General features: G+C 35.7%; 3 protein-coding genes and 2 non-coding genes across 8 annotated transcripts; 1 reads left to right on the forward strand and 4 right to left on the reverse strand.

Annotated features, from left to right (window-relative positions):
* The first annotated feature begins 1,758 nt into the window (after positions 1-1,758).
* LOC121258040 (amidophosphoribosyltransferase, chloroplastic-like) lies at positions 1,759-3,981 on the forward strand. The gene has a single exon (XM_041159370.1). The coding sequence runs from the start codon at positions 1,846-1,848 to the stop codon at positions 3,589-3,591; it is 1,746 nt and encodes a 581-aa protein (XP_041015304.1). The 5' UTR covers positions 1,759-1,845; the 3' UTR covers positions 3,592-3,981.
* Positions 3,982-4,824: 843 nt separating this feature from the next.
* Positions 4,825-4,908, reverse strand: TRNAL-CAA. Its single transcript has one exon. It is a non-coding gene; the product is annotated as a tRNA-Leu (tRNA).
* Positions 4,909-6,227: 1,319 nt separating this feature from the next.
* Positions 6,228-10,045, reverse strand: LOC121257809 (bZIP transcription factor 29-like). The gene is given in 6 exon segments (XM_041159055.1): positions 6,228-6,805; positions 7,812-7,896; positions 7,990-8,122; positions 8,260-9,163; positions 9,166-9,647; positions 9,744-10,045. Coding segments are annotated over 5 exon segments (1,722 nt in total). The 5' UTR covers positions 9,524-9,647; positions 9,744-10,045; the 3' UTR covers positions 6,228-6,563.
* Positions 10,046-12,287: 2,242 nt separating this feature from the next.
* On the reverse strand, positions 12,288-12,421 carry LOC121258939. Its single transcript, XR_005939490.1, has one exon. It is a non-coding gene; the product is annotated as a small nucleolar RNA snoR111 (small nucleolar RNA).
* Positions 12,422-16,806: 4,385 nt separating this feature from the next.
* On the reverse strand, positions 16,807-20,931 carry LOC121257961 (protein BASIC PENTACYSTEINE4-like). Of its 4 annotated transcripts, none has more exons than XM_041159260.1 (4): positions 20,733-20,931; positions 20,073-20,243; positions 18,080-18,259; positions 16,807-17,973 (listed from the first exon to the last, which is right to left on the reverse strand). In XM_041159260.1, exons 3-4 carry the CDS (start codon positions 18,146-18,148, stop codon positions 17,095-17,097), a joined length of 948 nt encoding a protein of 315 aa, XP_041015194.1. In that variant the 5' UTR covers positions 18,149-18,259; positions 20,073-20,243; positions 20,733-20,931; the 3' UTR covers positions 16,807-17,094. The 4 variants fall into 4 exon arrangements, with proteins under 4 accessions (XP_041015194.1, XP_041015192.1, XP_041015193.1 ...); XM_041159258.1 differs by having other exon boundaries at positions 19,964-20,243; XM_041159259.1 differs by lacking the exon at positions 20,073-20,243.
* Positions 20,932-21,166: the final 235 nt, after the last annotated feature.

Genomic DNA, 21,166 nt, shown 5'->3' on the forward strand with positions numbered 1-21,166 from the left:
ATTATCGTTTTCTGATCTCCTCTTTTATCCTTTTTTGAAAGAAGGATTGATGTTTATGTAGCATGCCGGAACATGGACCAGATACCAGATTCGAAGGGTTGCAAGTGGGTGGGTGCCTGACCCACCACATAAACACATAATTCATTGGAGAAGAGTAACGTAATGAACAGGGGAAGACAAGGACAGGCTGTGTTGGTAATGCCGTAATGGTATGTCTTTTGGTGTGTTTGAGGTTGTGGTGTAGTCCTGCATCTCCTTTATCGTCCCTATGTTTGTTACCCATTTCTCTTGGAGCGTGGGATTTTAGGACTCACTTTCAAAACCCAAAAACAGGGGACGTAATCCAGCAGCCTTTCGCCTGACTGGCACCTCTTCCCGTTCTGTGGGGACGATGGAGAGCCTTGATCCTCTGGGTTCCACCACCATGAGGACCCCACTTAAAATATTACTTCAAAAAAGAAAAGAAAAGAAAAATCAAGAAATACTCTGGACTTCGTGGCCTGCCAAAGAAATTCCAACTCTTCCTTACCCTATAGACATTAGCCAGCAGCGTGGAAAAAGCCGAAAGGTGGAGATAGATTTTTCCACAACTAGTCCCACTTGCTGCTCCATCGGCCCAAGAAGAGGGTATCAAATTTCTAATCTCAAGTCCTATCCGCCAACCAAATAGCATAGCATGACATTATTGACTCAAAAGTACCTTTGGTTGCTATCATTAGCATTTAGCACCGCTCAATTGACGTAACTTTGAAGTTGGTATATATCTACTTCCAATTTTACTTATATTTTTATTTATAATAATTTTAAATTTCTTATTTTTAATATATTAATAATGAAAAAATAAATTTTTTTATAAATTTTTCTTAAATAAAATTTAAAATAACTTTGAGGTTGCCCAAATCGCAAACCCTTCGGTGGGTTGGGTCAACAAGTACTCAAAAAAATATATATATATCAAAAGAAGATATTTTTATAAAACATATCACAAAAATATGATTCATTTAAAATATAATTATAAAAAGAATTGTATTTATTCTTTTCTAAAAATAAAAAAAATAAAAAAATGTCGCTTTAATTCTTCGATAGGAAAGTAGATTTACAAGCATGATAGTGGCAAAGAATGTAAAATATTAAAAGCAAAGCAAACGTCCCCACTCAACCAAACATGTCATGTAACATGTCCTCCAAACGTGGGGATGGGGTGGGTGCTCATTAAATTGACCGCCTCCTTGTCATTCTAAAGTCATTGGACCAGCCGACTAACCATGAAGTTGGAGTGTTGGACTAAAAATAAAAAAGAAATTGGATACATCAATTCGTAGTCAGTAGTTAGATATATGGAAAACGACATCATCAGAGCCCCTATAACCTTCTAAAATTATAATGACACGACAATCCAAAAACTATCAGTGCCTGTTAACCAACTAATCCCCGGATTTTGAGGGAAAATATCATGTTGCCTATTTTTGCCTTTTGCCTCTTTCGAGTATTTTTGGGATACTTTAGGCAATAATATATATACGAATTGTGAAAGAAAGTCAAATATAAAAGGAAAATGATTTATATACTATTTTGTATAATATATTTTATAATAATGTGTTAAATAAGAGAAAATTTTATAAAAATAACGTTCATTTATAAAAATATTTTATTTTATAATATTATTTTAAAATGTATTGTGAAAATGTGGAGTGGGAATCACTATTCTAGTCAAAATGTACATGGTAACAGAATCACTCTTTTGATTCCCTCGGAGTCTACAATGAGACGACCTAGTACTTAAGAACCTCTCGCTGCGTCAAACTCTCTTTAATCCTTCCTCTTCAAGCTCTTTCACTCTCTCCCATGGCCGCCACCAATCTCTCCCCTGTGTCTTCTTATCTAGCTAAACCTGCTCCTCTCCCTCTGAACCAACCCCATACCCATATTTCTCTACCCTCCAATGTCCTCCCTAAATCTTCCTTCCCTCACAAACCTTGCTTGTCCCACTACCCCACCTCCTCTCACACCCACAAAACTCCTCTCTCAGTTTCATCCAAAAACCCTCTATCCGACCTTTTCCCCTCAAAAAACCAATGCCCGGAAGATCATTCTCTGGATTTCGATGATGACGATAAGCCCCGCGAAGAGTGCGGAGTCGTCGGAATATTCGGCGACTCGGAGGCATCCCGGCTCTGTTACTTGGCTCTCCACGCGCTACAGCACCGTGGCCAGGAAGGCGCCGGCATCGTTGCCGTTAAAGACGACGTGCTCCAATCGGTTACAGGGGTGGGATTAGTCTCTGAAGTATTCAACGAGTCGAAACTCCATCACTTACCCGGAGATTTGGCTATTGGACACGTGCGGTACTCGACTGCGGGTTCTTCTATGCTCAAGAACGTGCAGCCCTTTGTTGCAGGGTACAGGTTTGGCTCTGTTGGGGTAGCCCACAATGGTAATTTGGTGAATTATCGTTCTCTTCGGGCTAAGCTTGAAGAGACTGGTTCAATTTTCAATACTAGCTCTGATACAGAGGTTGTGCTTCATCTTATTGCTATTTCAAAAGACAGGCCTTTTGTTTTGAGAATTGTGGATGCATGCGAGAAGCTTGAGGGGGCTTATTCAATGGTGTTCTTGACCGAGGACAAGCTGGTTGCGGTGCGAGACCCGTTTGGGTTTAGGCCTTTGGTTATGGGAAGGAGGAGCAACGGTGCTGTGGTGTTTGCCTCGGAAACTTGTGCTCTTGATTTGATTGAAGCCACATATGAGAGGGAGGTCTTTCCTGGTGAAGTTTTGGTGGTTGACAAAAGTGGGGTGCAATCACTTTGCCTAATGCCTCATCCTCAACCAAAACAATGTATCTTTGAGCATATATACTTTGCTTTGCCCAATTCGGTGATTTTCGGGCGGTCTGTTTACGAGTCACGCTACAGGTTTGGAGAGATACTTGCAACTGAATCCCCCGTAGATTGTGATATTGTGATAGCAGTGCCGGATTCTGGGGTAGTGGCTGCGCTTGGTTATGCTGCGAAAGCTGGCGTGCCATTTCAGCAGGGGTTAATAAGGTCACACTATGTTGGGAGGACTTTCATTGAACCATCTCAGAAGATAAGGGACTTTGGTGTGAAGCTTAAGTTGTCACCGGTGCGAGCAGTGTTGGAGGGAAAGAGGGTTGTGGTTGTCGATGACTCGATTGTGAGGGGAACAACTTCTTCCAAGATTGTTAGGTTGTTAAAGGAGGCAGGAGCTAAGGAAGTTCACATGAGGATTGCAAGTCCTCCCATTATCGGTTCTTGCTATTATGGAGTGGATACACCTAGTTCTGAGGAGTTGATTTCTAATAGGATGAACGCAGAGGAGATTAGGGAGTTTATTGGGTCAGATTCGCTTTCTTTTCTGCCATTTGATAGCTTGAAGAAGTTGCTGGGTAGTGATTCTCCCAATTATTGTTATGCTTGCTTCTCTGGAAAGTATCCTGTTGAACCTAGAGAACTTAAGGTGAAAGGGGTTGGTGATTTTGTCGATGATGGCATAAATGGGAGTTTAGAATCCATTGGTGGAGGTTGGGTTCAAGCAAAACCCAAAACAGAATTGGAGGTTAGTGGTGCCTAATGCCCGTCATACATGGTCCATGGATAGTTGTGTTGCTCTCGATTTGTCGGCTTTATCGTATAGACGTTTTTATTTTTATTTTTATTTTTATGATCTAAATGCAGTTGTATCTGCATTTTCAAATGAATTCGGATTCTTAAAGCTATCATGCTTGTACAATTTTGTTAGTCGTAGTATTTAGTTTTTGTGATGCTGGACACAATGATCTGATCTGTGAGCTTACTAGATTTTCTTTGCATGGTCTTGTTATATGCAAGGTCAAATCTTGTGTATCAAGGTCTGCTTTGATATCTGGACTCTGGAGTCTGGAGTATTTACTATTCCTTCCTGGCTCTCTTCCCACTACCAGTTTTTCCCCCTTTGATACATAACGTATTCAGCATTTTGCCATGGATGAATTGCTTGATGTGATTGTTTCCAAATCGTGCACCATGAAAGTTATTGATGTTCTTGTAGTCTTAAATTTATAAAGAGATACAGTCACAAAAAAAATTGATATATTTATTTTGTTATTAAAATAATTTTATAATTTAATGCATTATAAATTTGGTTAAAAGCATTTGTTATTTGAAAATACCTTACTGAGGTTGCTTCGAAAAACAAAGATCTTACCAAAGTAAATAATTCCAAGTTTCCACAGAACAAGACAAATCGATCCTTAATAAATAATTCTAAAGTCACCCAAAACAAAAGAACAAATCTAATACAGTACAGCTGATAATATATATATATATACCTATATATATCAACCTCAAGAAGATTTCCATATTATTGATTATAATAAAAAACATGATATCAAAATCTCATGTTATTGTCTTCTGAGAAAGTTACAATGTTGACTTGTCGCATGACCAATGCACAGCTCCAACATTTGGGTGATATGCTGGCAAAACCGACTTTTAAAATTATAGTACGGACGTCAATCCGAGATCTCTTTGCCACGCACCTCGGAAAGATCATTGGCGTTGAATGGGCAAAGCAAAGAAAGACTTTAGTGCAACTCCTGGCCATGCAAACTGCAGAGCCATTTTCTGCCCGACACAAGCATCAGGTTTTAATGAAATGCAAGTATATGTAATCACTTTAAAAAAAAAATAAATAAATATAAGATTTATTTGAAAAGAAATTAATTTTTTAATAATAAATTTTATTTTTTTTTAAATGACTACATAATATTTGTGTACTCTACAACTATATATGAACAATAAGATAAAAAAAAATAAAAAATAAAAATGTCAGAAGTGGGATTTGAACCCACGCCCTCTCACGAGGACCAGAACTTGAGTCTGGCGCCTTAGACCACTCGGCCATCCTGACTGTCTCCATTTTCTCGTATTAATTAAATACAATTTCTCATGAATGAGATTTTATTCTTCGTCACTCCGACTCACTCACCGCCTTGACTTTTGTGTCGGTACAAATTCTAGGAACTCGTAATTTGTAGAACAACGGGATTCTTTTCTTTTCCCATGTGTCCGCAACTCGTGGGCAATCTTTGTCCAATATCAAGAGTTTACCGAAACTTTAGCCTTAAATTTTTCGAAGAGAAAATCTTCAGCTACTGTGCCAAACTCCATTCCTCACATCCTACTTGTGAACCAGATTCACTAACTAAAGTGAACCAGTTCTCTCAATCCACCTCCCAAGCATGCCCGATTTCCCCCTCCCTTCAGAAATTCTTCTTTCGCTCTTCCCCCTCTCTTCTAAAAGCTCCCCCCAACAAAGACACAGGACATCGTGCGGAAAAAGGCAGGGGCAACGTGGGTGGCTGAGTTGAGATCAACGGTGGCAAGAGCGACGGCAGAGCACTGAGAGAGAGAGAGAGAGAAGCCAATGGGTGCTATCATACCGAGAAGTAAGGAGCAGAAGAAGAGATGTGAGTCATTGTGGGCCTACCGAGATAGGGAATGTCGTGCAACGGAATTGGGGTGGCTGGAAGCTCCCTGCGGCAGTTTCTGTGTAGCTTCGCTGGTTCACGACAACCGTGAGCAAGTTTGTTCGTCGCTGCTCTGTATTGTCCGTGGTAGAGCAGTTGGCATGACGGTGGCTGTAAGTTTGCATGAAGGAGCATCACGCGGTGGAGGAGAGAGGTTGTGGATAGTTGTTGCTCTCTGGTTTTCCGTGCTTGGTGGAAGTGTCGTGCTCTATTTTGTTGCATTGGTCTCGTGGGGTTGTTGGGCAAGGAGAGGAAATTGTTTATGGAGAAGGGTGTGGTGCTGCCGTGTGGTTTTGTTTCGATAGAGGGTTACTGGTGACTGGCCGACTGTAACTTTCCTCTCGGTTTGGACGTGGAGGATCATGTAGTGGAGGTCTTTCTACGCTGGATAGCGCGTCAAGATATTTGAATAAATTTTGTGTTTTATTAGCAAAACATATAAATAAAATAATTTATTCCATCATTATAACAAATTAATCTCAACTTTTTTATTTCTTTATTATTTTTGTTAAGAGAAAACTGTTACTTTTAAAATTATAATTATAAAATTTTATAATTTTTTTTATTACCACACGGAAAATTTGTAAAGGTTGAATTTTAACTAGCATAAATGAACGGCCTACATTTGCCGGTAAAAGCTTTCATCTGCAACCAAAGATAACGCGGTGAGCTTAACCACCGAGCAGAACATGAAGCAATCAAATATAAGCATCATTCTTACAAAGGCGGAAGTGAATTAACTCTTCCAAAGTCGTAAAGAAAAAACACGAAATTGTGCCAAATAATGTCGTACACTCCAAGATATTACCAGAATTAAGCAAAAGATAAGAACATAAATTAGTGTTGGGATTTGTATACGATTTCATACCATAGTCCGAGCTGGACACGCATTACAGGTTGAATGAATGATTAACACACCTTGATTGAAAGACGGTATAAGAACGAATGAATGCATCTAGTAACTACTACCGGATATTAAACTATAGTGAGCGATAATACGAAGGGCCAACCAATCAACAATCCCATATTTCACATCCTATTGGAGGGATTCGGGTTTCGAGGTTGTGTTACTATTCTCGTTCCGTGACTGAGGTGGCTGCTGCTGCTGCTGTTGCAACTGATGAATGTTGTGCTGGGTAGAAGAAGGCTGCTGTAACTGGAACATTTGAGCATTAACAGAAAGCTGTGGAACCATGCACTTTGAAGGGTTCTCCCCACTCAACTCTGTCGTAGCTAGTTTCAACCGTTGGACCTCGGTTGTTAAGGCATCGTTTAAAGCTGTCCCATTATGCCACAAGCAAGAAAAGTCATATCAGCAGCCCAATGTGGCACAAAAGGTTTTGAGTTTCGGTGTTAACGTTGGGTGTTGAAAATTGAATAATAACATGAAATGTGGAAGGGAACAGTCAATGGAGCAGCAGAAAGAGAACTGATGACATCACACGTGTAGAGATGCGTATCCTGGATATTTCTAGGTCAGTATCTTATATGTTCCTCCAACTAAGGTTGGGAACTGGAAATGAAGTTTGAGAATATATGCAACTGACTAATTCATTCTTTGCAACCCAAAAGATTGTTTTACTAAGCCAATCAAGATCCACATGCTCAAATGCTTTTACATGCATATGTTTCAAAATCAGTATTGCCATTATAGTGTTAGGAGAAAAAATGACACTAATTGCCTTGTTCAACAAATAAAATGTTTATGAATGCAGGCGAATGAAGTTGGTAGGGCCCTTGATCCTTGCATTTAAGTATCTATGGAGTTCATGAATCTAGTCCACATGCAATTAAGTCAAGTTAGTTGTTCCTGCTTTCTAGCAGTAGGGGACCTGATGCCTCACAATTTGACATGGCCAGACTTTCTATCTAGCTGAAGTGCCGCAGATAAACTGATATATCTAGCTGAAAAGAACCAAACAACTGAACAAAGCAATGCTCAAGTATAAGGCTCTCTTCTCCCAATGTAGTGAAAGAAGCATCATACACCAACAATGAGTGAACAGTTCATACGTCTATCAAGTAATGAAGCATTAAGACCCATATAGGCGGTCAGCTTACAGTAACAATGCCAATTCATGATGAATGTATAATGATAAAGATATTTCTGCAAAATTAGAGAAAATAATACCCAAAATATAGGAGAGCAATCATAGGAAGCAATTAGTAATTATCCAAAACTAATTAACTACTTCCTAAATAAACTTAAACATGTCAATAGTTGCACATTGTGAAATCTACCAACGAAATGGAAAAAAGCAAAATTAGAAGAGAAGGTATGTACCATCTCGGAGTTGTGCTTGTTGTTCCATTGCTTGGAGACGGAACTTCAATTCGTTATTCTGGTTCGATAGACCAACAGAATCTCTCTGCACACAATGTGAAGAAGACAAAGCAAAGCAATTTAGGAAATGGTTAATGAAGGCATACAGAAACAAAATATCAGCAGTTCAAATCCCCACTTGTAATAAGGTAAGCTGTGCAGACAATGTGGTAGCTTCTGTCTGTAGAGTCTGAACCTTATGTTCCAACTCTGAAATGTACCGCATCTTCCGTTCTTTGGAACGAGCAGCTGATTGACGATTTGCCAAAATCCTAATTTAGACAACCACGGAGGTTAATAGAATATATCGAAAAAATTTTACACAAATTTTCTCAAAAAATGGGAAACCAAGCACGGCCATTTATGCTTCTTAGTGATTTAGTTTTATAAAGGATAGAGAATGTAATACCTTTTCGCACGCTTTGGGTCCATCAACGCAATATCAGCAAGTTTTTCATTTGCCATAATTTTCTTCAGTTCTGCCCCGCTAAACTCGCCATTTCCAAACTCCAAACTAAAGGCAGCCGAATTACCATCAACTGAATTGCTGGGTGACATTTGTCCAGGACGAGTTCCAGGTGAAGGTGGCAGTTTCGGTGACTCATCACCGAAGTGCAACTTCCCTACGAAGCTGTCCATAGAAAGACTTCTGTAGTGTCTGGTAGTTGGGGCAATATCTCCCCCTGCACTCCTTTTTATCCCTTCCTTCCTCCCAGCTGAAGAATTTAATCCTGCCCTCTGCATGTTGCCCCCACTTTCATTCACACTGCTTTCTGCTTCGTTATCACTGCTATCACCTCCATTAGTCTTTGTCCCACTTGCTCTACTATCCAAGTCCTCACGATTCTCATTTCCATTCTTGTAATCTGTTCCCGAAGAGTTCAATGCATCAAGGTTATCCAAATTCATATATGCAGAAAACAGATCATCCACAACTTCCCCTTCTGATTTCCTCTCATCCATACCTTCGGTATTGATTTCACCACCTTTCCCCCAACTCGATTCCTTTTTAACCGGTTGAGCAGGCTCTCTTCCAGACAACGACCTCTCTAAACCACCAGCTACCCTCAAAGGAACGAGGGACGGTGAAGATTGCATTATATTAGAGAACCCAAATGGAATATCACTATTAGACCTTCTATGCGTTTTCCGAGGGGGTAAACTATCCCCAACCCGGGAAGCATCTCCCCTCGAATAAGGTGAGGGAGGCAACAAAGAACGCGATCCCGCATTCCGATCCTCCATTGACACATCACCCGGCACCGCATCAGAAATCGACGTGGATGAGGAGTCACGAAACACAGACGGGCTCAGGGGGGCAATGAATCAAGCGAAAAGAACGACGGCTGTGACAAAGACCGCGAATGAGCTGGACCCGGGCTAAAATTCTGAGAACCCGTCTGCTGGTTTACCGGCCGGGACACCGGGATCTGAGAATACGGCGAGATGGGTGGGATCTGATGGGGGTGTGAAGGCGGTATACCAATTCTTTTGGTACTATCTCCACTAAAATTTGGCTGAAAATGGCGGGCACGGTTAACTGAAGGGCTCAATTGGCGTATATTGAGTTGATCCATTGATAAATGTTGATTTAAAATGGAAGAAGAAGAAGTTCCAAATGAAGAATGAAGTCTTTGCATCGTATCACTATTAGCTTCTTCCGTGTCACCCATTTTGCTTCAAAGCTCACTCCTTTACTCTATGATAATTAAACTACCACTTGACAGAGTTCTTAAATCTTAACTCAAACTCGCCGAACCAAAACTCACTCGGTGACGCAAATTAAATTTCAACAATCTGCAAAATTAGTAAAAGCAAAGATTAAACAAACAAGAAGGGGAAACGCATCAGGATATTCAAAAGGTATAACCGCCGGAATTCTCTAAACAATACCTTCCGAGAAGGTGGCATTACAACAAGACGGCAAAAAATTGCCGGCCAACACAAGTTAGCAGAGACAGAGATGGTCCGCGTTAGAGAATGGCACCTCTAGATGAGATTGTCGCCCTCATTTAACTTAGTCTGGCGGAAATGCCAAAGCCACAAGTCTCTGCGAAATAATTCACGCACTCTCTGTCTCTCTCTACAAGAAGGAGAAGGAGAAGAACTCAAGAAAGCGCTTTCTTCGTGTCTCTCACTCTCTCTCTCTCTCTCTCTCAAACGACGATGACGCCGACGATGACTACGACACGGATTTCATGGCTGGTTACGCGTGAATTTAATAGGAATTTCATTTGGGCCAAATTTGCATTTCCTGCGCATTTCAATTTTATTCCGACCTCATCTCTCTCTCTCCCTCTCTCCAGCTTATATTCTCTCTCAAAATTGGTATAAAAAATAATAAATTTACAATTATTTTATAATTATATATTAAAATTTTTTCTAATAAAACGCTACAATAATATTAATTGATTTTAAAATAATTATAGATATATTATTATTCTGTATTATTTTAGAAAGTGTGATAACTTAAGTGATTTATTTTCTTATTTATTGGTTTGCACTCTTTTTGTTTTTAATTTTATGTGGGCCTAATTACTTTTTTTTTTTCTTCTGATAATTAGGACTTTCTTTTTTTATTTCTATTGTTATGCTTATTATATTCCGTAAGTATTCGAGCATAAAACACGCACTCCTCCTGATCTTTAAAATCTTATGATTTTTCAAAATATTTTAAATAAAGATAAAAATGGATGAATTCGGCTGACCAAAAATTATTTTTAAAATTATATATAGAAAATAGGAAATGTTATAGATAAAAGAAATACGGATAATTTTTAATTTTTTAAAACTTTATTACCTTTCAATTTATTTAAATTTATAATCATTTAACATATGAATAGATGGCGCGGCTCAATAAAATAAAGTTATTAGTTCGAAAATTATAAAACTATAGATATATAGTCTATTTGTATTGTTGGTCTAGTTATTAATTAAATAATTCTAATTGATTGCTACTTTTAACTTAAATACGTGGATGCACATGGCACAAGGGTGAGACTCCACTTGGTGAGAGACTCCGCAAGAACAAAGAATAAAAAACAACTATAAAATTCAAGAGTGTATGTCATACACCGCACACGTCTCACAAGGTATGCAATTTTAAAAGAAAAGTTTTAATCATCACACACCACATATCACACATCACACATTATATATAATTTTTTATTTTATTAAATATATAGTGTATAGATAATGAGTAAAAGAATTCAATTAATTTAGGAAGAATAAATAAAACAAAACAAAAAATTTTTTAAAAAATATATAAAAAAAATATAGTGTGTGGTGTATAAGAATGAGAATGATAAATAACAAATAAGAGCTTTCAACATTGACATTCATTGTTAGGAGAGTAATTCTACTCTTAGAGCACTCTCAATGGTTTAGCCAAAACTAAAGTACATTTTTTATGAATATAAGATAAACTTAACTTTTGGTTATTTCATTCACATAAATCTCCATATCGGAATAGCTATTTTTTCATTATATAATAATAAAATAATATAAGATGAATTTGATTTTGATTATTCATATCAAATCTCCACATTAGATTATCCATTTATTCATTATATAGTAATGAATAACTAATAATTTCAAAAATATTTAATTTTTTAAGTATTAATTTATTTTATTTTATCATATTTTACTATTCTACATATTATATATTAATTAATAATCATATTCTTATTAAATTAATATATCACTAACTCAAATTAATATACCAATTGTGATAAAATATGTGATAGAAAGAAAGGAAAAGAGAAATAATTAATAAAATATGTATTTGATGTATGTACAATAAACTTCAAATTTGAAAAAACATTTAAAAGTCACTGTAACTAAATTATAAATATTTTGTGAGCATATTTAGAATTTAGCTAATTTATTGTGAGCATATTTTGCTCTCTAATAGCTAAATTTTCAATGGATTTAACTTTTAGCTAATCCATTGAGAATGCTCTTAGGATATTGGTTTTTTATTTTTTTTTTATTTTTTGTTAAAAATGACTTGTTAGACTACTTCTTGAATCTTCCATTCGAATTTATCTCTATGCTCTCTCCCTCCCTTCCTTCTTTGCTCTCCCCCCTCTCTACCGAAACCCAACCATTCGAATTTCGAGTAAGGTAGTGATAGGGTTGCTACTCTATTACTACCTATTTACTACTCATAGTTCATTTCAAATTTTTATGTTTTTATCATATTATTTTAAGTATTTTTTTTAACACCCTTAACTATTAAGAAAAAACTAAAAAAATATATAATTTTACTAATGATCACTTTTTTAACCATTAAGTAAAATAAAAAATTAATAAAAAAATTAAATATAAAATGAGTAGAAGAAGGGTAGTAACCCTATCATTTTCCTTTCGATTAAACACGTTACTCTATTCTCTTTTTTTTTTTTTTTTCAATAAACGAAATAATGAAAGTAACAAATGTGGATGAGCAACAATCAAATCGCCAATAAAAAAAAAATGACGACCGAAACGATATCTCGGCCATTAATTTTTGCTATACCTTAATATTCTTCTAAATGCAGGAGACACAGAGTTGTCTCTCCTTTTCTGTTAAACCAAACAGAGGCTCTAATTTGAAAAGAAAAATGAAAGAAAATTTTAAATTTGAGCGATTATCAAACAGGGTTGAGAGATCCTTAAACCCCTTATATTTCAATCGGCTGTAGAGAAGAATGGAAGCGCAAATATTTCAGTTAAATACCTCTGTTATATCTATTCATTAATTTTTTTTATCAATAACTTAACTTTAAATATATGGATTTGTGAAACCGAATGCTGTAAAAGATAAAAGAAAGAAGAGCTAATGAATTGCTATTAATTTATTGGGTGAAAAAACGCTTGTCTTGCTCGCACAACTTTGTAGGGAGGAATTTTTGTTGACGTCAACTCAGATTTTGAGAGATTCACCCCTTCACTACCCATGATTTAGATGAAAAAAAGTCACAAAAGATCAAAACCACAAAAACAAAATCCTACCATTAATTACAGCTTGAACCAAGAAAAAAAATGCACAAAGGAGAAATCATGCACCAAAATAATAAGAACTTCAAACATTGTATTCAGGGCTCGTTTTCTCTCTCTTGAGTGACTGAACTCGGGTTTTGGGAGGGGGAGAGAGATTCGGCAGAGGGAGGGGGGAGAGCAAAGTCGACGGGTAGTGTTTTGGGAGAGGGAGAGAGATTCACAGAGGGAGGGGGAGAGAGAGAGAGAGGGGCGGAACTTGAGCCCTTTTTAAGAAGTCGGATTTGCCACATCATTAGTGTATGATATTAGAGAGTAGACCGGCTTAAGAGTATAATTACTCTTATTAGGACATGACATTTTATAAATATTATTGGTTTTGTTCTCTATTTATATTAAAATATATATATTATCTATTTCATTTAAAATATATCATATTTATTTTATAAAAACATGTAATATTTTATTATCATACTTTTAAAAATACTAAATCGATGAGGATAACTAATATTTATCCCATCAATCTATATTTCGCATTAAAGCATTAAACAAATTAACTGCTAAGAAAATAGCGATATAATTGAGTGAAATGAATCTCGAGTAATAATATCCTACAATACATTTCACAACATAATTCATAATTATGTTTTAAAATAATGATATTTTATAAAATGATGTTACTTTTTTGAGGTATTTTATAAGAAATACTCCTAATTTTAAAATATAGTTATGTAAAGTGTTGTAACAAGTATTCTGTGTTTATCATTTTCCAATATAAAATCTCCATAAAGGAAATCTACTTTTTAATTAAGAATCTTACTATTTTTTTTAAAACGGAATGTACGAGACTTATGTATCCATCATTACTCTTAAATTTTTATCTTATACATGCTATCTCTAGCTGTAATTACCTCCAACATCTAAGACATACTTCTTAATATCCCATGATTTTATTTTGAAAATTTTGTTCAATAAGCTTTGTTCATGTTGAATTCATCCTTTGTATTTTTATTTTAATAACACTCCATATTATAATAAAAATTAAATTAATTCCTTAAATACGAATTCCATCTACCCTAATCAGGGAAAAAGACCAGATCTAAAAGTGAAATAAACCAGAACATTCAACTTTGGAAAACAAGAAATGGTTCATGCATTGTGACTGTGAGTAAGGAAAACAACATCTTAAATTGGCATCTTACACACTCACCTAAAACCTTTTAAATATGCCACTTTTTTGGCAGTGATTTCAATTGGAAATCAGTCACTCTTTGCAGGGAAATAACTACACATTATTATGGAATTACCGTACAAACGCTACCAACCATGTCTGCCTTGGCTAAGAGTTTTACTGTTTTGTTTGTAAGTTTAGTGTCATTCTATCGTTATATATCATATTTATTATAAGGTAATGCTATACATAGTTTTTAAAGTGTACAAATTCTGTGTAGTTTATTTGAAAAATACTGAAATGCATCGTTAAAAAATAATTTTTTATATAGATCTCAGATTTATCAATTTTTTTTTCATAAAATGCACAGAATTTACATACTTTAAAATTGTAAACATCATTTTTCTTATTATAATTATAAAAAAAAAGAAGTTAAAACACCATATTTATCATTGTTATATAACTCACTCCAATTATATATTAAGTTTATATATATATATATATATATATATATATATATATATAAAGCCTTACAAATAGTCTTTTTCTATAACATGTATTGCACTTAAGTGAATTAGAGGGCAATAATGTTTTTTTGGGCATAGAAAAGGGCAATAATTTTATTTGATCAAGGTTATGGTCGGTACCATAATGGTATTTTTCCTCTTTTCAAAGCTTGAAAATTATAAAATTATAAAATTATTCCAAAAGAAAAACTAATTTAGAGTAAAAGTTTAGTGTCGGTTTGGATGCTCATATCATCTGAGCTGTACTTCATCTTTCATATGCCTATCCAAACGATAGAAAACAAAATCTTATTCATCTCTGATTTTTCAACTATCACTACAGTAACACTACAGTTGATATGCTACAAAGTTTTATCTGCCTCTATAGTACTGCTACATTAACGCTTACTACCACATTTTTAATATATATAATTATCTATTAGAACTTTTTATTTTATAAAATATATTATAATAAATATGTCATAATATAATAATATAAAAAATATATTTTGGGAAAGCCAAAATATTTATAAGTTTTTAAATTAATAATAGATATTATTTATTTTTAATATATTCATAATATTTTCCACCCAATAATTAAAAATAATCTTCAATAATTGGTAAGGCCTACGACTTTATCGAATTTCAAAAAAGTTAAAAATAACTCATCCTATCTCACTATAAATATATAACATATATTTTTTTATAAATTATTTAATCTCATCTTAATTTAAAAAAATTATTTACTATTTAAAATATCTCAATACATTTTATATCAACTGTGTAACCAAACAAGTGATAGAAAATATATACGTCTTATAATATTTATGAGTGTATATAAGTATTTTGAAAATAAAATAATATTAGTTTTCAATGGATATGTGATAGCTTACACGTGGACATAAAAGTACCGTTTTTTATGACATCTTTTATGACATCATCGTGTTGACTTCAAGTTCAAAACAGTGGGATCCACCGACCCCAAACGTGGTCATAGGACCTTCTAAACACGTGGCAAATTTTTGGAGCACAACTAAAAAGCAAAAAAGTAAGGATGGCCTACGTCGTGAAGGGCAAAGCCCATTAAACTGGGAAGGGGAAATCCGTTTTGTCCTTTCTTGGGGGCCCAATATACCAAACGACGTCGTTACTTTATGTCTTGGCCATCTCTCTCTCTCTCTCTCTCTGATTTTCTTACGTTGATTTCTATTTTGAAAAACCTCTATGGAAGCCGATGTGGAAGTTCAAATCTTATTATCTCCTTAACCAAATGGCACAGACTGAGCTTCGTCCCAGTAATTGGTCGATTTTTGACATCGCTGATCACTCAAAACCAGTGATAATATATATATATATATTTTTTTTAACTACGATAGGTTTGGGAAGTGAGATGAAAATTTTTAATTTTGGATGAAAGTTTAAAATATTATTATTATTTTAAGATTTGAAAAAGTTAAATTAAGATTTGAAGAAATTGAATTGTTTAATATATTTTGTGTGAAAGTTTGAAAAAATTGTAATGATGAGATTAGACGAAACGAGAATTTTGTATCTCATCCCATGCCCCACTTAAGAAACTTCATCAATCTAGAGATTCAATATAGTGATAATTTGACATGTACTAACATTATTTTGAGATTAGACAAAGTAAGCTTCTTGGTAAATAAAGGGGAGTTTTGATTAATTTTGTCTCATTTTTTGTTGTTTTATTTTTTAGACTTATACATCTCTGAATTTGGAAGTGTTATTTCTGTAAATGAAGGTTCTAATCTCTAGTCCCTACCGAAAGTCATCATTGTTATCTTCTTTGAATTTTGGAATTTAAAAATAGTATTTGTTTGTCAAGTAATGGTAGATACAGTCCTAGAATGCACAAGCGCCGCACACTTTTTTCTAAAAAATATGAGGTCCACCATTTAAAAAATTATTTTTTCATTTAAGTCACAAATTTACTCACTTTTTTCAAAACAATTAAAGAGTGTATAGGACTTGCAAACACTAAGATTGCAAATATCATTTATCTTGTTTGGATTAGGAAATTATGGAGTCCTTCCCAGTTCCAACCCCTTTTTGGAGATAAGACGGGGAATGTGGATTGAACATATTAAGGGTAGCTCTAGTTAGGGAATGTGGACTGCAGATACTGATTTCTTCCATCTCATCTTCGTGGTCAATGGTTTGTCTTTAACAAATGCCATTTACATGAATACAGAATATAATTGGAGGTCATTACTCCAGTTTCTTTGCTCTTATTTATTCTCTGATTTTGGAAGAAAGAAAGATTTATGGAAATGGAAGATTTTCTTTTAAACGTAGCTGATGCTATTGGACTGAAGATTTCTAGGTGGAATTTTGGTGAGGCTGCAAAACAAGCAGAGCACTTTTAAGTCTGGCAATCTATAGTGCAATCAGTACAAACTCTAATACCTAGAAAAAATTCATCTATATTGGACCCCCTATCAATGTTCCATCTTTTGCTTCCATTCAGTCCAGCAATATTTACTAATGAAGATATCGGTAGAATTTAGGATATGATAGAGAGGCTCAAAAAGAAAATGCACTCCATCCCAGAGATTGAATCCATAACCTACTTGATGGTGATGTAACGATTTGTTCCGTGTCTGGCCCAGGAGTCCTTGAGATCCAATGGTAGTGATAGATCATGGCCTGCTGCTGCCACCCGGCTGAGCAATCTTGTAAAGACACTTCCACTCATTTTTCGGCCACCCACTCGTGCATGGCGCTTATTTGGCATCTGAGGCAGGGGATACATTGACATCCTGGTGGTGCAACAAGATGACTGCCACCCACCATTCCCCCATTTGTAGCATTGTCGGAGTACTCCAGTGCAAGAGCAAACTGGCACTGGCATGGTAGACTCGTCAAAAATAACAAGGTTCAAGCCCACATCCTGACTGTCCCACTCAGATCTATACTTCGTACCGACAGAAGCAGCCTGCCTATTCAAATCCTCACCTAATTTCTTCCTGTTTCTCGGAGACTTCGATTGCTTAGAGAAAACTGCCTTGTTGTCTTTTGTACGCTTTGCTTGATGTGACTTGACAGCTTCAGAAGCTATAACAGTTATCGGGAAGGCATTGGTTATCTGTGCTTCCTTTGTGTTGTAAGGAGCTTCTGCCATGTTATCTGGATGGTTTGAGAGGTGGTGCATGCGCTTTGTACCATGCTGAATTCCACCACCCAATGGGAAGTTCATGGTATTATCCCGGACTTGAAGTGCTGCAAAGGCATTGTCTCGTTCCATTAGGGCACTATCCCGCTGAGCAAGCGCCTCGTCTCGTTGATGGAGTGCCTCATCTCGGGCAGCCAAGGCTTCATTCTTTTCTGATATTGCTGCATTCCTTTCATGAATGGCAGCATCCCTCTCAGAAATAATAGACATGATCTTCTTATTCATGACTAAGGCATTTGGTTCCTTCAGTTGATGCTGGGGCACCATATTCCACTGCAAGTTTCATTTTTATCCCATTCAAATTATATAGAATCGTTGTATGCTAAAATAAAAAAAAGATATCAGCAGAAAATGGTGATTTTTGTTGCTTTCATGATACCGGAGAATGTGATTCTCTGTAATAATCCAGTTTATGTCTCCCATTTTCATGTTTCCGACCATCATCCATCTTAGGTCCAGATTACTAGCAGTGAAGGAAGAAATCGGATTCAAGCAGCTTCTCAAACTCCCAATTGAAAAGAAATTGGCCTCAACTACTTTCCCATCTCATAGACACGGTCTGCTATCAAAGAAACCAAAAGCTGAATTCCAAGTCAAACAGTAAATAACAACAGAGCTAATGATGCCTCCACTTAGTTTCTGGTGTCAAACTTTTAAGAAAAGAAGTTCAACCATAAGAATGGCAGAGGAAAAAGCAAACATCACAACTTTTAAGAGTTCTTCTATTTACAACTGCCATAATGTAGCTAGAGGGCATGATCCTTAGGTGCTTAGTGAGCTTATGTGTTTTCTTCTTCTTCTTCTTTTTCTTTTTGTTCCCCCCGCATGGGGGGAAGGGAGTGTTAGGTTAGCCGGTATCAGACATTGTGAAAAAAGCATCACCACCTAAAAGTACAACACGAATCTAAAACTGCACTGTATGTGTGGTTAAACCTTATTACCAGCAAAGGTTTTAGTCTTCTCACAGCAGGAGAGTCGGCTTTAATATCATGCCTCAAACACAGAATAAAGAAGACTTTTGTCTGCGCATCATGGACACTGGAAAAAAAAAAAGGAATAGCACTCAAAACACCTAACCCTTTTTACCATGACTTACCACTTTTCATTTGCTTTGATTAACCATAACTCACAGCATAAAAGTTAAGCAACCAACCCATTCATAAGTCTTCTCTAAATGCAACTAATTAGCTAAAAAGGGGAAAAAACTCGATAGTTATAAAAGATTAAGCAGATATAAACCAACAATTATAAAAATTCTCTAAGATCTTATAATTTATCATTGCCCTAAATCAATATATATATATATATAATATATATAATAAGCTGCAGTGTTTTGAAAGGTAGCCTAACTCCCACTGCATCATTTAAACTACCAAAACATAGAAAATCAAGCCTTAATCTTGCAAGGATACAGCACAAGCATCCAAAGCATATGTTTTGAAGATACCAAGCCCTCATAGCAAGGCCTCTTCATTTTTTACCATTTATCTCCTGCAACAAGCAGCATCATAAAAACAGTTTCTTACAACTCCATTATTCCAGCTCCATAATTAGTACCCTAAAGTTTCATCATCTATCAGTCTTATCGTAATCTAAGCATGCATATATGATCTGACAACCATTATCTCCAGTAATATTTAGGGAACGAAGCAAAAAAAGGTAACTGTTAGCTTTGTTCCACTTTAAATTTTCATTGAGCACAAACAAAGCTTTAGTGGATGTCCCAGGAATCAAAACTTAATCTCTACTTGGCCCAGAAAGAATAGCCCTTCTAAATAAGCAAGGACAGTAAAAAATTAAAAAGTAGGATAAGGAAAGAAACTTGCCACGGATAAAAATTACTCAAAAGGCTATAAAAGAGGAAACTACTCCACCCAAAGCCCATCTCTATTTCCTTTTACTCCCCAACCTTAAAATGCATTTACCTTTCTCATTGTCATATATCATTATCATCCATGTCCACCCCTCAAACGATAATATACATATGTGTGTGTATATATATAATACCAATCAATGTCCAATTTATTCAAATGACTCGCATTAATGACTCACAAAAGCAAACAACTAATCTAAACATCTCACCTGACCCCTGCTCACAATAACAGGGAATGAAAGAAAAGAAAAGAAAAGAAAGGAGAGAGAAAAAAAGACCACTTTCACTATATGTGACACCAGCCACAGAGATTTTGTAGATTTTCAATCCAGAAACGTGTTTAGTGAAGATAAAAAATCATCCTTGTTGTTAGATGCCATTAACTTATACCTTTTTTCATCTGCTAAAACCCTCACCATCACAATAATAGTTTCAAAAAATGGCCTCTTCATTAGTACCATCGACTTTTATCATCCATCAAGTCTAAAAAAACTATGACCTTGACTTAGACGTATGCCCCACCAACTAATCTCCACATACGTTCACGGTTCACTCTTTCCTCACTATCGAAACCCATGCAAAGATGGACTAGCTTTTCCGAAGATCATACAAGTCATTAGCTTTGGAACCCGAGTCCCACGGCATTCTGGGTTTCTTACAGGTTGAACTCCTGCACATATCAAATTTCAATTTAGTGGGGAAAAAACTTAGCTTTCACTAGAAAGTTACGAAACAAATAGAAACGGTAAAATAACAGAAAACGCTTATCTGAAAGAGTTGAAATAAAATAATGCAATTTCTATAAGAAAAATCCCAACTCCAGTTTCTTTTTCTAAGCTACGACTTCAATCTCAGTTACAAAACACCTAAATTAGACTAATTGACACAACACCAAATTCGAGTGAACTCAACGAAAAATGACGAGTCCAAAGAAAACAACAGCTCGAATCCGAAGAAAATGAGTGTTGTAAGGGCGAATTTAAGTAAACGTTTGAGGTTTTTTGAGCAAAACAAAATCCAAAATAAAGGTACACAGATAAGCACGAACCCAGAGAGGTGCAAATAAAAAATGTATAAACATCGTGAAAATTCAGAGAGAGAGAGAGAGAGAGAGAGAGAGAGAGAGAGAGAGAAAGAGACGGCGAAGAAGAGGACTCACAATGATGACGGAAAACTCGGCATGGACAGGCTCCAAGAGGAAAACGCCTAGCTTCAAATTTTCAGAGATTGTCAACAAAAATAAAAACCAGTGTCAGGCAGAAGAGGATGTATTAACGTTGGTTGGTTTCGCCAGTGCTCCGATTGCAATACTACAGGCCTATGGCCATTTTTTTCCCCTGAAAGTTTCTAATTAATTGTATCGATATTTTTTTATTTTTTATTTTTTTTATATAAACCATATCTTACAAAAAAATTTAATATTTTCAATGAATTCTATCACTTTTGAAAGAGACACATCTCAATAATTTTAACTCAAAACAAATATTTCAATGGGTCCTATCAATTCTGCAAACTTTTTTCATCTAAAAAAATTGCTCAAAAACTGAACTTTTCTCATCCAAGCAAAAGTTGTGTAAATACACGAATCCCCAA

The sequence above is a fragment of the Juglans microcarpa x Juglans regia genome, chromosome 3S (assembly GCF_004785595.1).
Source record: "Juglans microcarpa x Juglans regia isolate MS1-56 chromosome 3S, Jm3101_v1.0, whole genome shotgun sequence".
Lineage (NCBI taxonomy): Eukaryota > Viridiplantae > Streptophyta > Magnoliopsida > Fagales > Juglandaceae > Juglans > Juglans microcarpa x Juglans regia.

Coding starts and splice junctions, on each gene's coding strand:
- LOC121257961 (XM_041159259.1), bottom strand. CDS start 18,148: ATGGATGATGGTCGGAAACATGAAAATGGGAGACATAAACTGGATTAT. Junction 17,974..18,079: donor ACAGAGAATCACATTCTCCG/GTATCATGAAAG, acceptor TGAAACTTGCAG/TGGAATATGGTGCCCCAGCA.
- LOC121258040 (XM_041159370.1), top strand. CDS start 1,846: ATGGCCGCCACCAATCTCTCCCCTGTGTCTTCTTATCTAGCTAAACCT.